At 52.2% G+C, this 14,621-nt stretch overlaps 1 protein-coding gene across 2 annotated transcripts in view; it reads left to right on the top strand.

The window, feature by feature from the left end:
* Nucleotides 1–14,621, top strand: part of SCARA5 (scavenger receptor class A member 5) — a 129,527-nt gene that overhangs the window by 96,335 nt on the left and 18,571 nt on the right. For both annotated transcript variants that reach the window (XM_037893765.2, XM_043542030.1), the window contains exon 7: nucleotides 4,360–4,407. In XM_037893765.2, coding sequence (XP_037749693.1) covers nucleotides 4,360–4,407 — 48 coding nt within the window. The remainder of the gene's footprint in view (nucleotides 1–4,359; nucleotides 4,408–14,621) is intronic.

Here is a 14,621-nt window from a genome sequence, read left to right as displayed (position 1 = left end):
TTTCCTAATATCCAACCTAAACCTCCCCACTGCAACTTGAGACCATTACTCCTTGTCCTGTCATCTGCTATCACTGAGAATAGTCTAGATCCATCCTCTTTGGATCCACCTTTCAGGTAGTTAAAAGCAGCTATCAAATCCCCCCTCATTCTTCTCTTCCGTAGACTAAACAATCCCACTCCCTCAGCTTCTCCTCATAACTCATGTGTTCCAGCCCTCTAATCATTTTTGTTGCCCTCCGCTGGACTCTTTCCAATTTTTCCACATCCTTCTTGTAGTGTGGGGCCCAAAACTGAACACAGTACTCCAGATGAGGCCTCACCAATGTCGAATAGAGGGGAATGATCACATCCCTCGATCTGCTGGCAATGCCCCTACTTATACACCCCAAAATGCCATTGGCCTTCTTGGCAACAAGGGCACACTGTTGACTCATATCCAGCTTCTCATCCACCGTCACCCCTAGGTCCTTCTCTGCAGAACTGCTGCCGAGCCATTCGGTCCCTATTTTGTAGCGGTGCATTGGATTCTTCCGTCCTAAGTGGAGGACTCTGCACTTGTCCTTGTTGAACCTCATCAGATTTCTTCTGGCCCAATCCTCCAATTTGTCTAGGTCCCTCTGTATCCTATCCCTACCCTCCAGGGTATCTACCACTCCTCCCAGTTTAGTGTCATCCACAAACTTGCTGAGGGTGCAATCCACACCATCCTCCAGATCATTAATGAAGATATTGAACAAAACCGGCCCCAGGACCAATCCCTGGGGCACTCCGCTAGATACTGGCTGCCAACTAGACATGGAGCCATTGATCACTACCCGTTGAGCCCGACAATCTAGCCAGCTTTCTACCCACCTTGTAGTGCATCCATCCAGCCCATACTTCTTTAACTTGCTGACAAAAATACTGTGGGAGACCGTGTCAAAAGCTTTGCTAAAGTCGAGGAATAACACGTCCACTGCTTTCCCTTCATCCACAGAACCAGTTATCTCATCATAGAAGGCGATTAGATTAGTCAGGCATGACCTTCCCTTGGTGAATCCATGCTGACTGTTCCTGATCACTTTCCTCTCATCTAAGTGCTTCAGGATTGATTCCTTGAGGACATGCTCCATGATTTTTCCAGGGACTGAGGTGAGGCTGACTGGCCTGTAGTTCCCAGGATCCTCCTTCTTCCCTTTTTTAAAGATAGGCACTACATTAGCCTTTTTCCAATCTTCTGGGACTTCCCCCGATCGCCATGAGTTTTCAAAGATAATGGCCAAAGGCTCTGCAATCACATCCGCCAATTCCTTTAGCGCTCTCGGATGCAGCGCGTCCGGCCCCATGGACTTGTGTACGTCCAGTTTTTCTAAATAGTCCCGAACCACTTCTTCCTTCACAGAGGGCTGGCCACCTCCTCCCCATGCTGTGCTGCCCAGTGCAGTAGTCTGGGAGCTGACCTTGTTCGTGAAGACAGAGGCAAAAAAAGCATTGAGTACATTAGCTTTTTTCACATCCTCTGTCACTAGGTTGCCTCCCTCATTTAGTAAGGGGCCCACACTTTCCTTGGCTTTCTTCTTATTGCCAACATACCTGAAGAAATCCTTCTTGTTACTCTTAACATCCCTCGCTAGCTGCAACTCCAGGTGTGATTTAGCCTTCCTGATTCCATTCCTACATGCCCGAGCAATATTTATATATTTATCCCTGGTCATTTGTCCAATCTTCCACTTCTTGTAAGCCTCTTTTTTGTGTTTAAGATCAGCAAGGATTTCACTGTTAAGCCAAGCTGGTCACCTGCCATATTTACTATTCTTTCTACATTGTAGAATTGTAGCTCTGCAGTTTCTCTTTGGAGTCGGTTTTTGAAGTTTTTGTATTGAAGGATGGCTACTTTTAAATCTGTTACTGAGTGTCCAGGGAGACTGAAGTGTTCTCCTGCTGGCTTTTGTATGTTACCATTCCTGATGTCTGATTTATGTCCATTTATTCTTTTACATAGAGACTGTCCAGTTTGGCCAATGTACATGGCAGAGGGGCATTGCTGGCACATGATGGCGTATGTCACATTAGCAGATGTGCAGGTGAATGAGCCCCTGATGGTGTGGTTGGTGTGGTTGGGTCCTCTGATGGTGTCGCTAGAGTAGATACAGTGACAGAATAGGCAACGAGGTTTGCTACAGGGATAGGTTCCTGGGTTAGTGTTTCTGTTGTGTGGGATGTAGTTGCTGGTGAATATTTGCTTCAGGTTGGGGGGCTGTCTGTAAGTGAGGACTGGCCTGTCTCCCAAGGCCTGTGAGAGTGATGGGTCATCCTTCAGGATAGGTTGTAGATCATTGATGATGCGCTGGAGAGGGTTTAGCTGGGGGCTTTACGTGATGGCCAGTGGTGTTCTGTTATTTTCCTGGTTGGGCCTGTCCTGTTGTAGGTGACTTCTGGGTACCCGTCTCGCTCTGTGGGCCGGGCTTTCTGGCTGGACTAATCAATTTTCCAACCAACAGTAAGCATGACCCTTAGATCGGGGAGGGCAGATATTTCTTAGTCAGTCAGTCAGTCTGGAAACCCAGCTTAGTAGATCAGCTTGGTTCAGGGTGGGAAGGAGGAACTGAAATCCTTGCCAGCACTTTCAGAGTCAGCAGCAAAATTCAGATTTTCCCAGCTCATCTCATCTTGGTTTTTGTTCCTTCTATCCCAAAAATGTCCATAAACTTCCCCACTGCCCAGATTAACCTCTCTCGTCACCCACTTCCCAACTTCTCTCGCCTAACTCCTGGTACGGCAGGGGAGCGTACACACAGATAAAATGAACATCTGCAGCATACATATCCCACATCTGCAGCTAGGATCAAAACCCCACATTCTCCATCACGCGGTGGTACACCAGCCCTGTTCCTCTGAGCGGGACAACAGGTTCTCGCTAAGAGTCCTGCACTTAGGATGGAAGAATCCCATGCACCGCTACAGACTAGGGACCGAATGGCTAGGCAGCAGTTCTGCAGAAATGGACCTAGGGGTTACAGTGGACAAGAAGCTGGATATGAGTCAACAGTGTGCCCTTGTTGCCAAGAAGGCCAATGGCATTTTGGGATGTATAAGTAGGGGCATTGCCAGCAGATCGAGGGACGTGATCGTTCCCCTCTATTCGACATTGGTGAGGCCTCATCTGGAGTATTGTGTCCAGTTTTGGGCCCCACACTACAAGAAGGATGTGGAAAAATTGGAAAGAGTCCAGCGGAGGGCAACAAAAATGATTAGGGGACTGGAACACATGAGTTATGAGGAAAGGTTGGGGGAACTGGGGATGTTTAATCTACAGAAGAGAAGAATGAGGGGGGATTTGATAGCTGCTTTCAACTACCTGAAAGGGGGTTCCAAAGAGGATGGCTCTAGACTGTTCTCAGTGGTAGCAGATGACAGAACAAGGAGTAATGGTCTCAAGTTGCAGTGGGGGAGATTTAGGTTGGATATTAGGAAAATCTTTTTCACTAGGAAGGTGGTGAAACACTGGAATGTGTTACCTAGGGAGGTGGTGGAATCTCCTTCCTTAGAAGTTTTTAAGGTCAGGCTTGACAAAGCCCTGGCTGGGATGATTTAATTGGGGATCAGTCCTGCTTTGAGCAGGGGGTTGGACTAGATACCTCCTGAGGTCCCTTCCAACCCTGATATTCTATGATTCTATCATTCTAAGATTGCAGGCAGACCTTGGGCAAAACCCACGCCCTTGCCAACGACTAGCACAACACTGTCTGCCAGTGATGGGATTTAAACTCCGAGGGGAGGTTAGTGACAGTCAAGTGATGCCCAGGGCTCAGGCTGCATCAGGGTGAATTTCACCCTTTATCAACGTTTTGCCCTAACAAGCCCACAGCATATTTTGTAAGAATCTGGGTTTGCCTCAGTGTCCTAGGGCAAAATTTCCCCTCCCAGAACTGTTGGGCAGTGCAGGGGCTGCATTTCTACTCCAGGACTCTGTTTCAAGAGTGGCTCAGACTGTGTGCTCCAGAGGAAGGTGTACATGCTGCTCTGACATTTAACTGTGTAATACTGTGTCCCAGGGAGAAGTCTCTTCCTCAGCTCAGCTAGCATTAGGTTTCGGACCTCCTCATATCTTATGCTGTCATTTGTATCCTCAGATATTGTTCTTCTCCATATAAATGTGCGTGTGAAATGAAAGAAATAAAGCACTGGTTGCCAAACAGGAAACAGCTCGTGAAATTAACATGTCCTGAATGTTCTCTTCCCCCAGAGTTTTCTGGCTTTATCTCCATTTGGTTCCTGAGCCAGAGATATTTTAGCAGATCTGAAGCTTATCCACTTTCTTGCACTGTGATGCATTTAGTCCATCACCACCTGATATGATCTTTCTCTCATTTCTCAGGTGATCGAGGCCAGAAAGGAGAGAAGGGAGACAGAGGTGGCGAAATAGGTAAGCAGCTGCTGTCCTGAGCGGTAATCCCTGTTGAGCTTCTCCCAAGGAGGCTCCATAGGCCCTTCTGTTGGTCTATTGTAGATACTGCAATGGGTAGAGGGGGTGAGGAATTGCTTCTTTATTCTCCCCCAACATGTAAGTGACTAGTCTGTGCCCTGAAGAATTAGATGGGAGTCCCACTTGCATGTCTTTGTGTCCCTTGTAGCTATAGATCTTCTGGTCATAACGTGATTGACTCCCTCCTTAACAATATTCTGCCACTCTGTCTGGAGCTGCCCTGTGTGTAACACTGACGTTTATACGCGGCCTGTGTTTATCCCTCTCTGTTGGGCTTCTTCAGTGTTCTCCTTCAGTGTCCCTCCAGCTTAGTGTCCACTCCAGCTCTCCCTCCTCCGCTCTGAGGAGACTGTGTCTACACCTGTGAAATGCTCCCCAGGCTTGGGTGTGGCTGAGACACAACTTCATGGTGCCAGGGCTCTTGGCTAGCCTGTGAAATCAAGCTGCGTGATCAGAGAGGTTTTAAGGCAAAGGTTATTCTTCAGAGCAGTTCTCTTGAACCTTCTGTGCGCTAAGGGCTTGCCTGCGTAAACAATTAGGCTGTGGCAAGCTGGGGTGTGAATCTAGCCTGTAACTAGTGTTAACCGTTTGTCAGAGCACTTTGAAGCAGGATGAGCTCAGATCACATTAACGAATGGTTCACGCGTGTCAGCAGGGCACACATGGACAATTTAGTCCGCAGCAGGCTCGTGCTGGATTGAGTCACGCCCCAGCATGCTGCGGTCTAATGGTTCGTGTGGACTAAGCCCTAAAACAATCCGGACCTGTGACTCTCCACTGACGCAGCGTGGTGGTACCAGGGGCGGAGTCTGCGGTGCAGCCCTTTGCCACTGTGGAGTCGAAGCCTCTTCGGGCTGTTAAGGAAGCTAAGTAGCCATGAGGTGAGAGGCAAAGATTTAGTTGGGGATTGGTCCTGCTTTGAGCAGGGGGTTGGACAAGGTGACCTCCTGAGGTCCTGATTCCAACCCTGATCTTCTATGATTCTATGATTCTACTGCCACGGATCAGGAAGAAACTGAGACGGAGAGCAAAAAGTGGGAGCAAATGATCCATAGTCATCATGGCCAGAGGTTAATGACGGGTACCGCAAGGTTCTGTACGAGGACCAGTGTTGTTCACTGGTAATCTGGGAAAAGGGGAGGATAAAGTGGCAAGATCTGCAGATGACACACAATGAACTGGGTTAGACTCATTGAGTCTACAGGACTATGAGGCCACGTCTACCCTACAACGACCCAGCTACAGCTGTGCCGCCATGGTGCCGGAGCGTGGGTGCTTCCTACATCGACGGAAGGGGTTTTTCCATCGCCATGGGTAATCCATCTCTCCGAGAGGTGGTAGGTAGGACACCTCACTGGGTCTACACTGGGGACTGTCTCCCTAACTACACTGCACAAGCGTGACATTTTTCACAGTCCCGAGTGATGTAGCTAGGTTGATCTAGTTTTTACATGGAGACCAGGCTCCATGCCAGCTGAAATCAGTACTGACAAATGCCACGGTAATGCACCTTGGAAGACCTAATTCGGAGTGCTGGTACGCACTGCTGAGTCTTCCAACATGGAGGAGAAGAATTCTGCATGCCTGGGGACTGAGGTGGGAGGTAGACATATTTATCACCATACACACTTGTGTACCGATGGTGCAGCAATTCCAGCATAGCCCTTATTCCACTGCCCAGCATCTCCTATTAAGACTATTGGAATATCCAAAGCAAAATCTTCCAGCACTGTTAAACAAAACATGTCAGGACTGATTCTGCTGCAGCAAAGGCTCTTGGCAGTAGAGGGTTGGCTTCATCAAGGCTAATCAGGATCAGGACGTCGATACCTGCAGCTGAGTCTGGCTTTCTGCCTCCTGGTTCTTCCCTGGAAATAAACAGGGTCAGTGGATCAAGTTCAAATCTGTGAATTCATTTGGCCATGCACATTTATTTATTTTTACTGGCAAATTAAGCTTGTTGCCTCTAAACTGGCTGTACAGTGCCAGAGTTGTGACCTTGTTCCTTCCTGGGCACAACCCTTCCAGAGCAGCCTGTCTTCAGGCTCCGGCAGTAATGAACACCAGACATCCCTTCCGTGCACTAGTACTAGGGTGTTCTTTCACAAGGACAGCGTAAGCATAGGGATGGGGCTTTGGGGCTGACCTAAGACTAACGCAATCAGGTGGTGACATGTCCTGGATGGGTCCCCTTTATAGTCTGGGCTGGGACTCTGGAACAACCACAGATCCCAGCTGAGCCATCCCAGGTTTTGCGTGAATATCCAGTGGGAGCTGGGACCAGATGTTATGGGGAGTGTTTAGCCACACGTACACAGCTCTCCAGCCCAGCTGGATGTACTGCATAAAGCTGCTAGGTCTTTGCCTTAGCTAGCCGTGATGTATTCAACATAGGCTGGGATGCAGCAGCGGCAGAAGCCAGTGGCCTGGTGGGCTACCAATTAGTAAGTTGTAATAGCATGTGGGAGGAGGCGGGGTTCTGTTCCTTTCCCCAGATGAGCAGCAGGTGGTGGGGCCAATCCAGGAGAGGCTGCATCCAGCTTTCTTTCACCCGGAGGGTTGCAGCCATAACCAGAGGGCCCTGAGGATGGAGGAAGCGATAGGGAAGGGGAGCTGGCGGGAGAGGCTTGACAGGCTCACAAAACCCAGCCCCTGAAAAACACCAGGATGCAGATACAGACTCTGGATTCTTCCACCTCTGGAACCTGCCTCCCATGACAGATGTGCTCCATCAGAGCCAGGAAACAGCCGAGAACTTTCCCAGGGGCTGGACCTAGACTGTGGAACTCACTGCCACAAGAGACGACTCGACCCACGAAATGTAAGACTCATCCCTTTGACTTAGTTTTCCCACTGTACGTGCTCTGTGCAGACACACACGAATGACAGACGCCTCTGTCATCAACCCAAGTTCTTTCTCCTGCTGCTGGGAAGGGAATCAGAGCGAGAAATTGTTCTCTCTATTTTTTTTTAACTCCTCAGGAAGTGCTCGGACCTGGCATGAATGGGCCCTCTGAGCGGACAGAGTGTGAGCTGGGGCACTGGCAGGGAATAAAGCCTTCTCTGGAAGCATGAAATCACTACTTCCAGGAATGCATGATCCCTCCCCTGCAAGCTGGGGCACGCTGAACTCTCAAATAGCCTCCTCATCCCTTTGAATGGCTTTTCCAAGAATCCCTGTCGTGCAGAGGCTGGCCTGGAGGAGGGACCAGCCAGAGAGTCCTCTTCTGGGAAATGAGAAAGCCCAGAGAGTAACCAGTTCCCTGAAGCTGTTTTTTTTCCAGGCGTGGGAGAGGGACAGGAGGGTAAGCCGTGACATTATCTGTGGGGCAGAGATCCTGGAGGAGTAAACAGGGCCCCACTCTCATGCCCTGCGTATGCTTCTGCAGGGACGGGAGGAGTGAAAGGCTGGGAAATAGGGGCTGACTGTATAGGGAAATAGGGGCTGACTGGGGCAGCAGGACCGTTCGGAGGACAGAAGGCTCAACAGGCAGGAAGCAGTTAGTGCATCAGAAACAAAGGAGCCAGGCCATAGGCACCAACTCTGTGGGTGCTCTGAGGCTGAAGCACCCCCAGGAAAAACAAATAGGGGGTGCTCAGCACCCACCAGCCACAGCTGTTTGGCGGCTGGCAGGAGGCACTCGGGGGGAGCGCAGCGAGTAGCGAGCGGTGGGCAGGGGGAGGGGCAAAGCGGAGACGGGAAGAGGTGGAGCGAGGGCAGGGCCTCGGGGGGGAGGGGCAGAGCAGGGGCGTGGCCTTGGCAGAAGGGGCGTGGCAGGGCGGGGCCTCGGGGAAGGGGCGGGGTTGGGGCGTGGCCTCGGGGCGGAGCGGGATTGGAGCACGCACCTGGAAAAATGTAAGTCGGCGCCTCTGAGCCAGGCAATGAAAGGCGGTTACAGGGCCGGGGTAAAGCAGCCGCAGGATGTGGCCGAGCAATGGGGAGCGGAAAGCCTGAGGCACAGAGGGAAGGGGGTCGATGGCGAGGGGCGCCACCAGGGAGGAGCAGGGCTGAACTGGCCCAAAATGACCAGGTGGGCCACACCTGGGAGCCATCCGGGGCTCCAGGTGCGGCCTCTGGAGCTAATTAGTAATGGAGCAGCTGAGCTGGGAGGAGGCTGCTCGCACCAGTGGGAAGGAGGGAGCTGCTGAGAAGAAAAGGAGTTCTCCCTAGAGAAGCCCTACAGCGGCTGAGGCTGGGAGGAACCCCCAGGGTAGAGCAGGCCTCGGCGCGGGGGCAAGCCCTGGGTGAGCCCCAAGAGACCTGCCCGGCTTAGGGCTGCCAGGCATCCGGTTTTCTACCGGAACGCCGGGTCGAAAAGGGACCCTGGTAGCTCCAGTGAGCACAGCTGACCGGGCCATTAAATTCCAGTTGGCGGCGCAGCGGGGCTAAGGCAGGCTCCCTGGCTCTGCGGGGCTCCCGGAAGCAGCCGGCATGTCTGGCTCCTAGGTGCAGGGGAGGCCACAGGGGCTCTGTGCACTGCCCCACCCCAAGCGCCGGCTCTGCAGATCCCATTGGCCAGGAAATGCAGCCAAAGGAGCTGTGGGGGCGGCACCTGTGGGCACGGGCAGCGCGCAGAGCCCCCTGGCCCCTCTGCCTAGGAGCCAGAGAGACATGCTGGTCGCTTCCAGGAACCGTGCGGAGCCAGTTACGCTGCCAACCAGGAGCCATCTGAGGTAAGCACCACCCGCCCGGAGCCCACACCTCAACCCGCTCCCACACCCCAACTCCCTGCCCCAGCCCTGAGTCCCGTCCTGCACTCCGAGCCCCTCGGCCCCAGCCTGGAGCCCCCTCCTGCACCTCCAACCCCTCATCCCTGGCCCACTCTGGAGCCTGCACCCCCTGCGGGAGCCCTCACCCTTTCCCGCACCCCAACCCCCTGTCCCAGCCCGAAGAAAGCGAGTGAGGGTGGGGGAGAGTGAGCGACGAAGGGAGGGGGGACAGAGTGAGTGCGGGCGGGGCCTCAGGGAAGGGGCAGGGACCGTGGTGGCAAGAGTGTTCAGTTTTGTGCGGTTAGAAAGTTGCCAACCCTAGCCAGGCTCCCTGGGGAAGAGAGAGAGTGAGGGGAGCTCAGAGAAGGGAGCTGGCCTAGGTCTCTGGACCACAGCATCCTATAGCTATGGCTGACAGTGGTCCTAGCGATCCCTGATTGGCTCATGGATCCTATGTAAAACCATGGGGTGGGCATATCAGGAAGTGTCCAGGCAAGAATGTGGATCTCCAGCTCTTTTTTCCCCGCGCTCCCAGCTCTGGCTCCTGATTGATCCCTGGAGTGCCCTCATGGACCCTGATACCTGGTATTGACCCTCAGCCGAATGCCTGACTCTGCCTCTGGGTCGGACTTTTGGCCTAACTCCTGACTTTGACACTGGCTCCGACCACTGGCTCAGTTCAGCTATCCCAAGCTCCTGGCACTAGTCCTGCCTATCTTTGCCCAGGGTCCTGACACCTTGAGCCTCCCATCCAAGTGCTAGCCTGGCTCAAACCTGCTCAGCGCTAACCAGAGCGCTGACCAACACAAAATCCTAGCAACTTGGGGCTGGAAGGGACTTTGAGAGGTCATCTAGCCCAGGTCCCCATGCTGAGGCAGGGCTAAGTAAACCTAGACCATCCCTAGCGAGTCTTCGTCTGACCTGTTCTTAAAAGCCTCCCAGGGGGATCCCATAACCTCCCTTGATAACCTGTTCCAGAGCTTAACACCCCTTCTCATAAGAAAGTTTTCCCTAATATCTAGCTTAAAGCTTCCATGCTGCAAACTAAGGCAATTAAGGAGCAGGCTGACCCAGAGGCGGATTTGAGTACGGGCTTCTTTATTGCGATACTTGTTCCCCTCGACCCAATTGTCGAGGAAGCACTGGATTAGTTACAGCACACTCTCTTTATCTAAGTTAGTATTTAAATTCCTACATTTACTACAACCCCCCAAAACCCCTTACGAAGTAAGAGAAACACCCACACGATTAGTAGACCCACCCCTATCTATTGTTCACAGCAGTACACATGTTATACAGGCATTGTTACCTTGAAAATACATTTCTTTGCAGTCATTTGTTGCTACAAATTCCCTGAATCCGCGGTTCTCAGGGGAGAGAGGAAGGGGCCGTGACGCAGGGCTCGCTTGTGTAGCTGGGAAAGAAGGGAGGGGGAGATAACACCTCTTTACACAAAGGGGTTGGTTGTTGTTTTTTAGACAACTATTTATGCAGCTGCAAGGCTTATGAATTCTCAACAACAGGGAAGGGAAAAATATGGCAACTTATTTATTAAACAAAGCAATACTGCCTGGCTGTGCCTTTCTTCCCTAATGCCATGTCAGCCTACCAGCAGCTCCCCAGGTCTTCACTTAACCCTAACATCTCCCAACACTCTCGTCCTGTCCTTGGTGGACATGGAGTGCAAACAATCACCGCTCTTTCAGTAACCACCTTTTTATGTATTTAATGACTGTTATCATGTCCCCACCATCTGAGCTGGCTTTTCTCAAGACTAAACAGGCCCAGTGGTTTTAACCTTTCCTCAGAGGTCAGGTTTTCTAAACCTTTGATCATTTTTATTCTTCTCCTCTGGACTCTCGCCAATTTGTCCACATCTTAAAGTGTGGTGCCCAGAACTGGACACAGTGCTGGAGCGGAGGCCTCACCAGTGCCTAGCAGGGCGGGACGGTCGCCTCCCGTGTCTTACGTTCAACACACCGGTTAATGTGAAGCATTTGAGAGCACTGCAGTAAGAGGCAATCGAAGTTGCTATGGGAATGGCTGACACACAAAAACCCTCTCTGTCAGGCTCACCCTGTTATCATGTGTCCCTTCCTCACATGCGAGCGGCGCTGCAGCCTCCGTATCAAAGAGCAAACTCCGACCTGCGTACAATAACGACGGTGGCTTTGAGACATTCTGCAGCAGAAAGCCTTCCTCTAGCGGGAGTGAACTCTTCTGTTCCAGGGCATCAATTCTGTTCCACTTCCTTACCAAGCAGATGGTCCCAATTATCCAGAAGGCGATGATATCTTGGTGCAGCTGTAGAGAATCAGGCCCTTGTTTTCTTAGCCACTCGGGTTTATTTCGCTTCTAAAACGTTTCCTTTCTTGTTTTTCTTTCTGGGATGGGAGGGGAGCGGGGGTTGGAAGCAATTGACACAGTAAAAACAAACATGCAAAAGGAATGGAAATCTCAGGGGTTTATTGGGTATGGTGCAGAAGGAACAAATAATCCCCCATGCGCTGGGGAGTTGTTCCAAAAGAGACAAGGCCAGACCATTTTGCAGGCAGTAGAATCATAGAATATCAGGGTTGGAAGGGACCTCAGGAGGTCATCTAGTCCCAAAGCAGGACCAACCCCCAACTAAATTATCCCAGCCAGGGCTTTATCAAGCCTGACCTTAAAAACTTCTATGGAAGGAGATTCCACAACCTCCTTAGGGAACCCATTCCAGTGTTTCACTATCCTCTTAGTGAAAAAGTTTTTCCTAATATCCAACCTAAACCTCCCCACTACAACTTGAGACCGTTACTCCTCGTTCTGTCATCTGCTACCACTGAGAACAGTCTAGATCCATCCTCTTTGGAACCCCCTTTCAGGTAGTTGAAGGCTGCTATCAAATCCCCCCTCATTCTTCTCTTCTGCAGACTGAATAACCTCAGTTCCTTCAGCCTCTCCTCATAAGTCATGTGTTCCAGTCCTCTAGTCATTTTTGTTGCCCTCCGCTGGACTCTTTCCAGTTTTTCCACATCCTTCTTGTAGAGTGGGGCCCAAAACTGGACACAGTACTCCAGATGAGGCCTCACCAATGTTGAATAGAGGGGAATAATCACTTCCCTCGATCTGCTGGCAATGCCCCTACTTATACATCCCAAAATGCCATTGGCCTTCTTGGCAATTGCAGTATGGGCTTCTATACCCATACTAGCTTCAATCAAGCGAGCGTGACTAAAAATAAACCCAGCACAGACTGGCCCTGCAAGTACAGCCCCAGCGGCCCGGGTGTGCGTGTACAGCCCACGCCAAGCCCGTGTTGCTGCATCTTCACTGCTATGTTAAGTCTTGAGAAAAGAAGACTGAAGGAGGAGGACCCGGTAGTCTTCAAATGAGATCAAGTCTGTCACAAAGAGGACAGGGATCGATTGTTCTGCACGTCCACTGAAGGTAGGACAAGAAATAAATGGCTTAGTCAGCAGGAAGGGAGAGTTAGGTTCCATATTGGGAAACACTTTCTGACTCTCAGGGGAGTTAAGCTCTGGAACAGGCTTCCAAGGGAGGTTGTCACTGGAGGGTTTTAAGACCAGGGTTGGTCTAGGTTTACTTGGTCCTGACTCAGCACAGGGGGCTGGACTCGATGACTCCTTGAGGCTCCTTCAAGACCAACATTTCTATGGTTCTCTTTCAGTCCCACTCATTAGATTCAAGCCAGCGCAGGTACGTACTCCTGAGCTGCAGTGCAGACAGACCCATAGCAAGGGGCAGCTCCTGCCCTGAGGAGCTCACCATCTAAGCAGCTGAGAAAGATAAAGGAAGGATTTTGAGCTTCATTTTACAGATGGGGAATGAAGGTCCAGAGAAACAAAGTGACCGGCCAAGGTAGGAATTGAACCTACAGCTCCTATGTCCTAGTCCAGAGCTCCAAGGCCAGCTACCTACTGCAGGAAGGATGTCCTTAGCCACTTGACTTTTCCTGCCCTTACCCTGCCCCTGTGGTGGTGCACTGATGACATAATGATGCTTTGCAGCAAGGAGGCAGAGATGGGGTGTCTACACGTCTGGGTTTAGACTCTGAGCTTTTTAGATCGTAAGCTCTTCAGTGCCGGCGCCCAGCTTTGCTAGGTGTTTGTACAGCTCCACGCACACTGCTGACCCTGGTGTCAGATGGCCTTGCAGGTGAGACACTGGATGGTGTGTTCCATCCCTCGTGAGCTGAGGCTCTCGTGAGCCTAGGCCAGTTTGTTATTGTCGGGTTGCTCATTTGGGCTGGGCTGGGCACGCGGGTTTGTTGTTGCAGGGCAGCTTGTCAGAACGGGCTTGCTGGCGTTGGTGTCTTGGGTTTGGTTTTCTTAACCCTATGAATGATGTCCTGGATCTCGCCCACAGACAGAGCGGAAGAGGGTTCTCAGATGCTCCCGTCTGTCTCATTGTAGCTCTGTTACGTGCCCTCGCCCTAAGGCTTAATGGAAATGTCCCCATCCCAGGAGCCTGTCCCGCTTCAGCCCTGGCCTGCCCTGGGGAGGGCACGGTGATCACTCTGCCCTTAGCACAGAGCAAGCTTCGAGGAGGCTTATCCCCAGCCAAGCCCCATCCCCTGCACATGGCACGGAGCCGTAATAAACCCCCCACACGGGAGAAAGGAGCTGGCTGGCGTCTCACTGAGTGGTACGAGATCTCTCCTCGGCGCTGCAGGGAAGGTCCTGTCAGGGGCACCGTCAGGGGGCAGGAAAGGGGCATAGCTGTGGCCGGGCTCGAAGTGGGAGGGCATCTGTTGGCGCATCTGAACAGCCTGGATCTCCTTGTCTGGAGCCCCCAGGCTCCCCCTCTGTCTGGCCGGTGGGAGAAGCGGCCGTGGTTGGTGCTCCCCTCCCCTGCTGACCATCACGGTTTGCCCAGAGATGTGCATTTATGGGGCCTTTGCGGATTCAAAGCAAAACTCAGTTTGCAAAGCTGAGCTCAGCGGGGATGGGATGGGCACTAAGTGCCCTGGAGCGGGTCTGCTCCGCTGGGAAATACATACCCTAGTTCAGGCCAGATCATGGCACGCTGGAGTCCTGGGCGGGCCACAGTGCAGGGGCCTCTTTGGGAACAGCAAAGCTTCTTTCCTCCTCCCGCCCTAGGCCCCTAGAGAAGCAGGGATGTCACCAGCTCCTCCCAGCAGCTGGAGTGTTTCTGGTCGAGGGTTGAGTCAGGCAGGCAGCCCTCTTCTTCTGCCAGACCGGTGTTGGTGCAGGGGCCCTGGAACGCTGGCTTTTAGGAGCCAGTACCCCACTGAGACGCATGAGGCAGTTCCCCTCCTCTCAGAGCCATCGCTTCGGGATCTCTGCAGACTGAAGCTATGTCTGCCCTACGAGGGAGGGGAGTGATTCCCCGGCTCGCGTACTCAGGCTAGCTCCCATCGAGCTAGCGCACGTATAAACGGCACTGCAGCCACGCTAGCAGGGGTACCAGAAGGGGAGGCA

This window comes from Chelonia mydas, chromosome 3 (genome assembly GCF_015237465.2).
Source record: "Chelonia mydas isolate rCheMyd1 chromosome 3, rCheMyd1.pri.v2, whole genome shotgun sequence".
In the NCBI taxonomy this organism is placed as follows: Eukaryota; Metazoa; Chordata; order Testudines; family Cheloniidae; genus Chelonia; species Chelonia mydas.
Note: the sequence above shows the minus strand (reverse complement) of the source record. Positions and strands in the feature narration are given on the sequence as shown.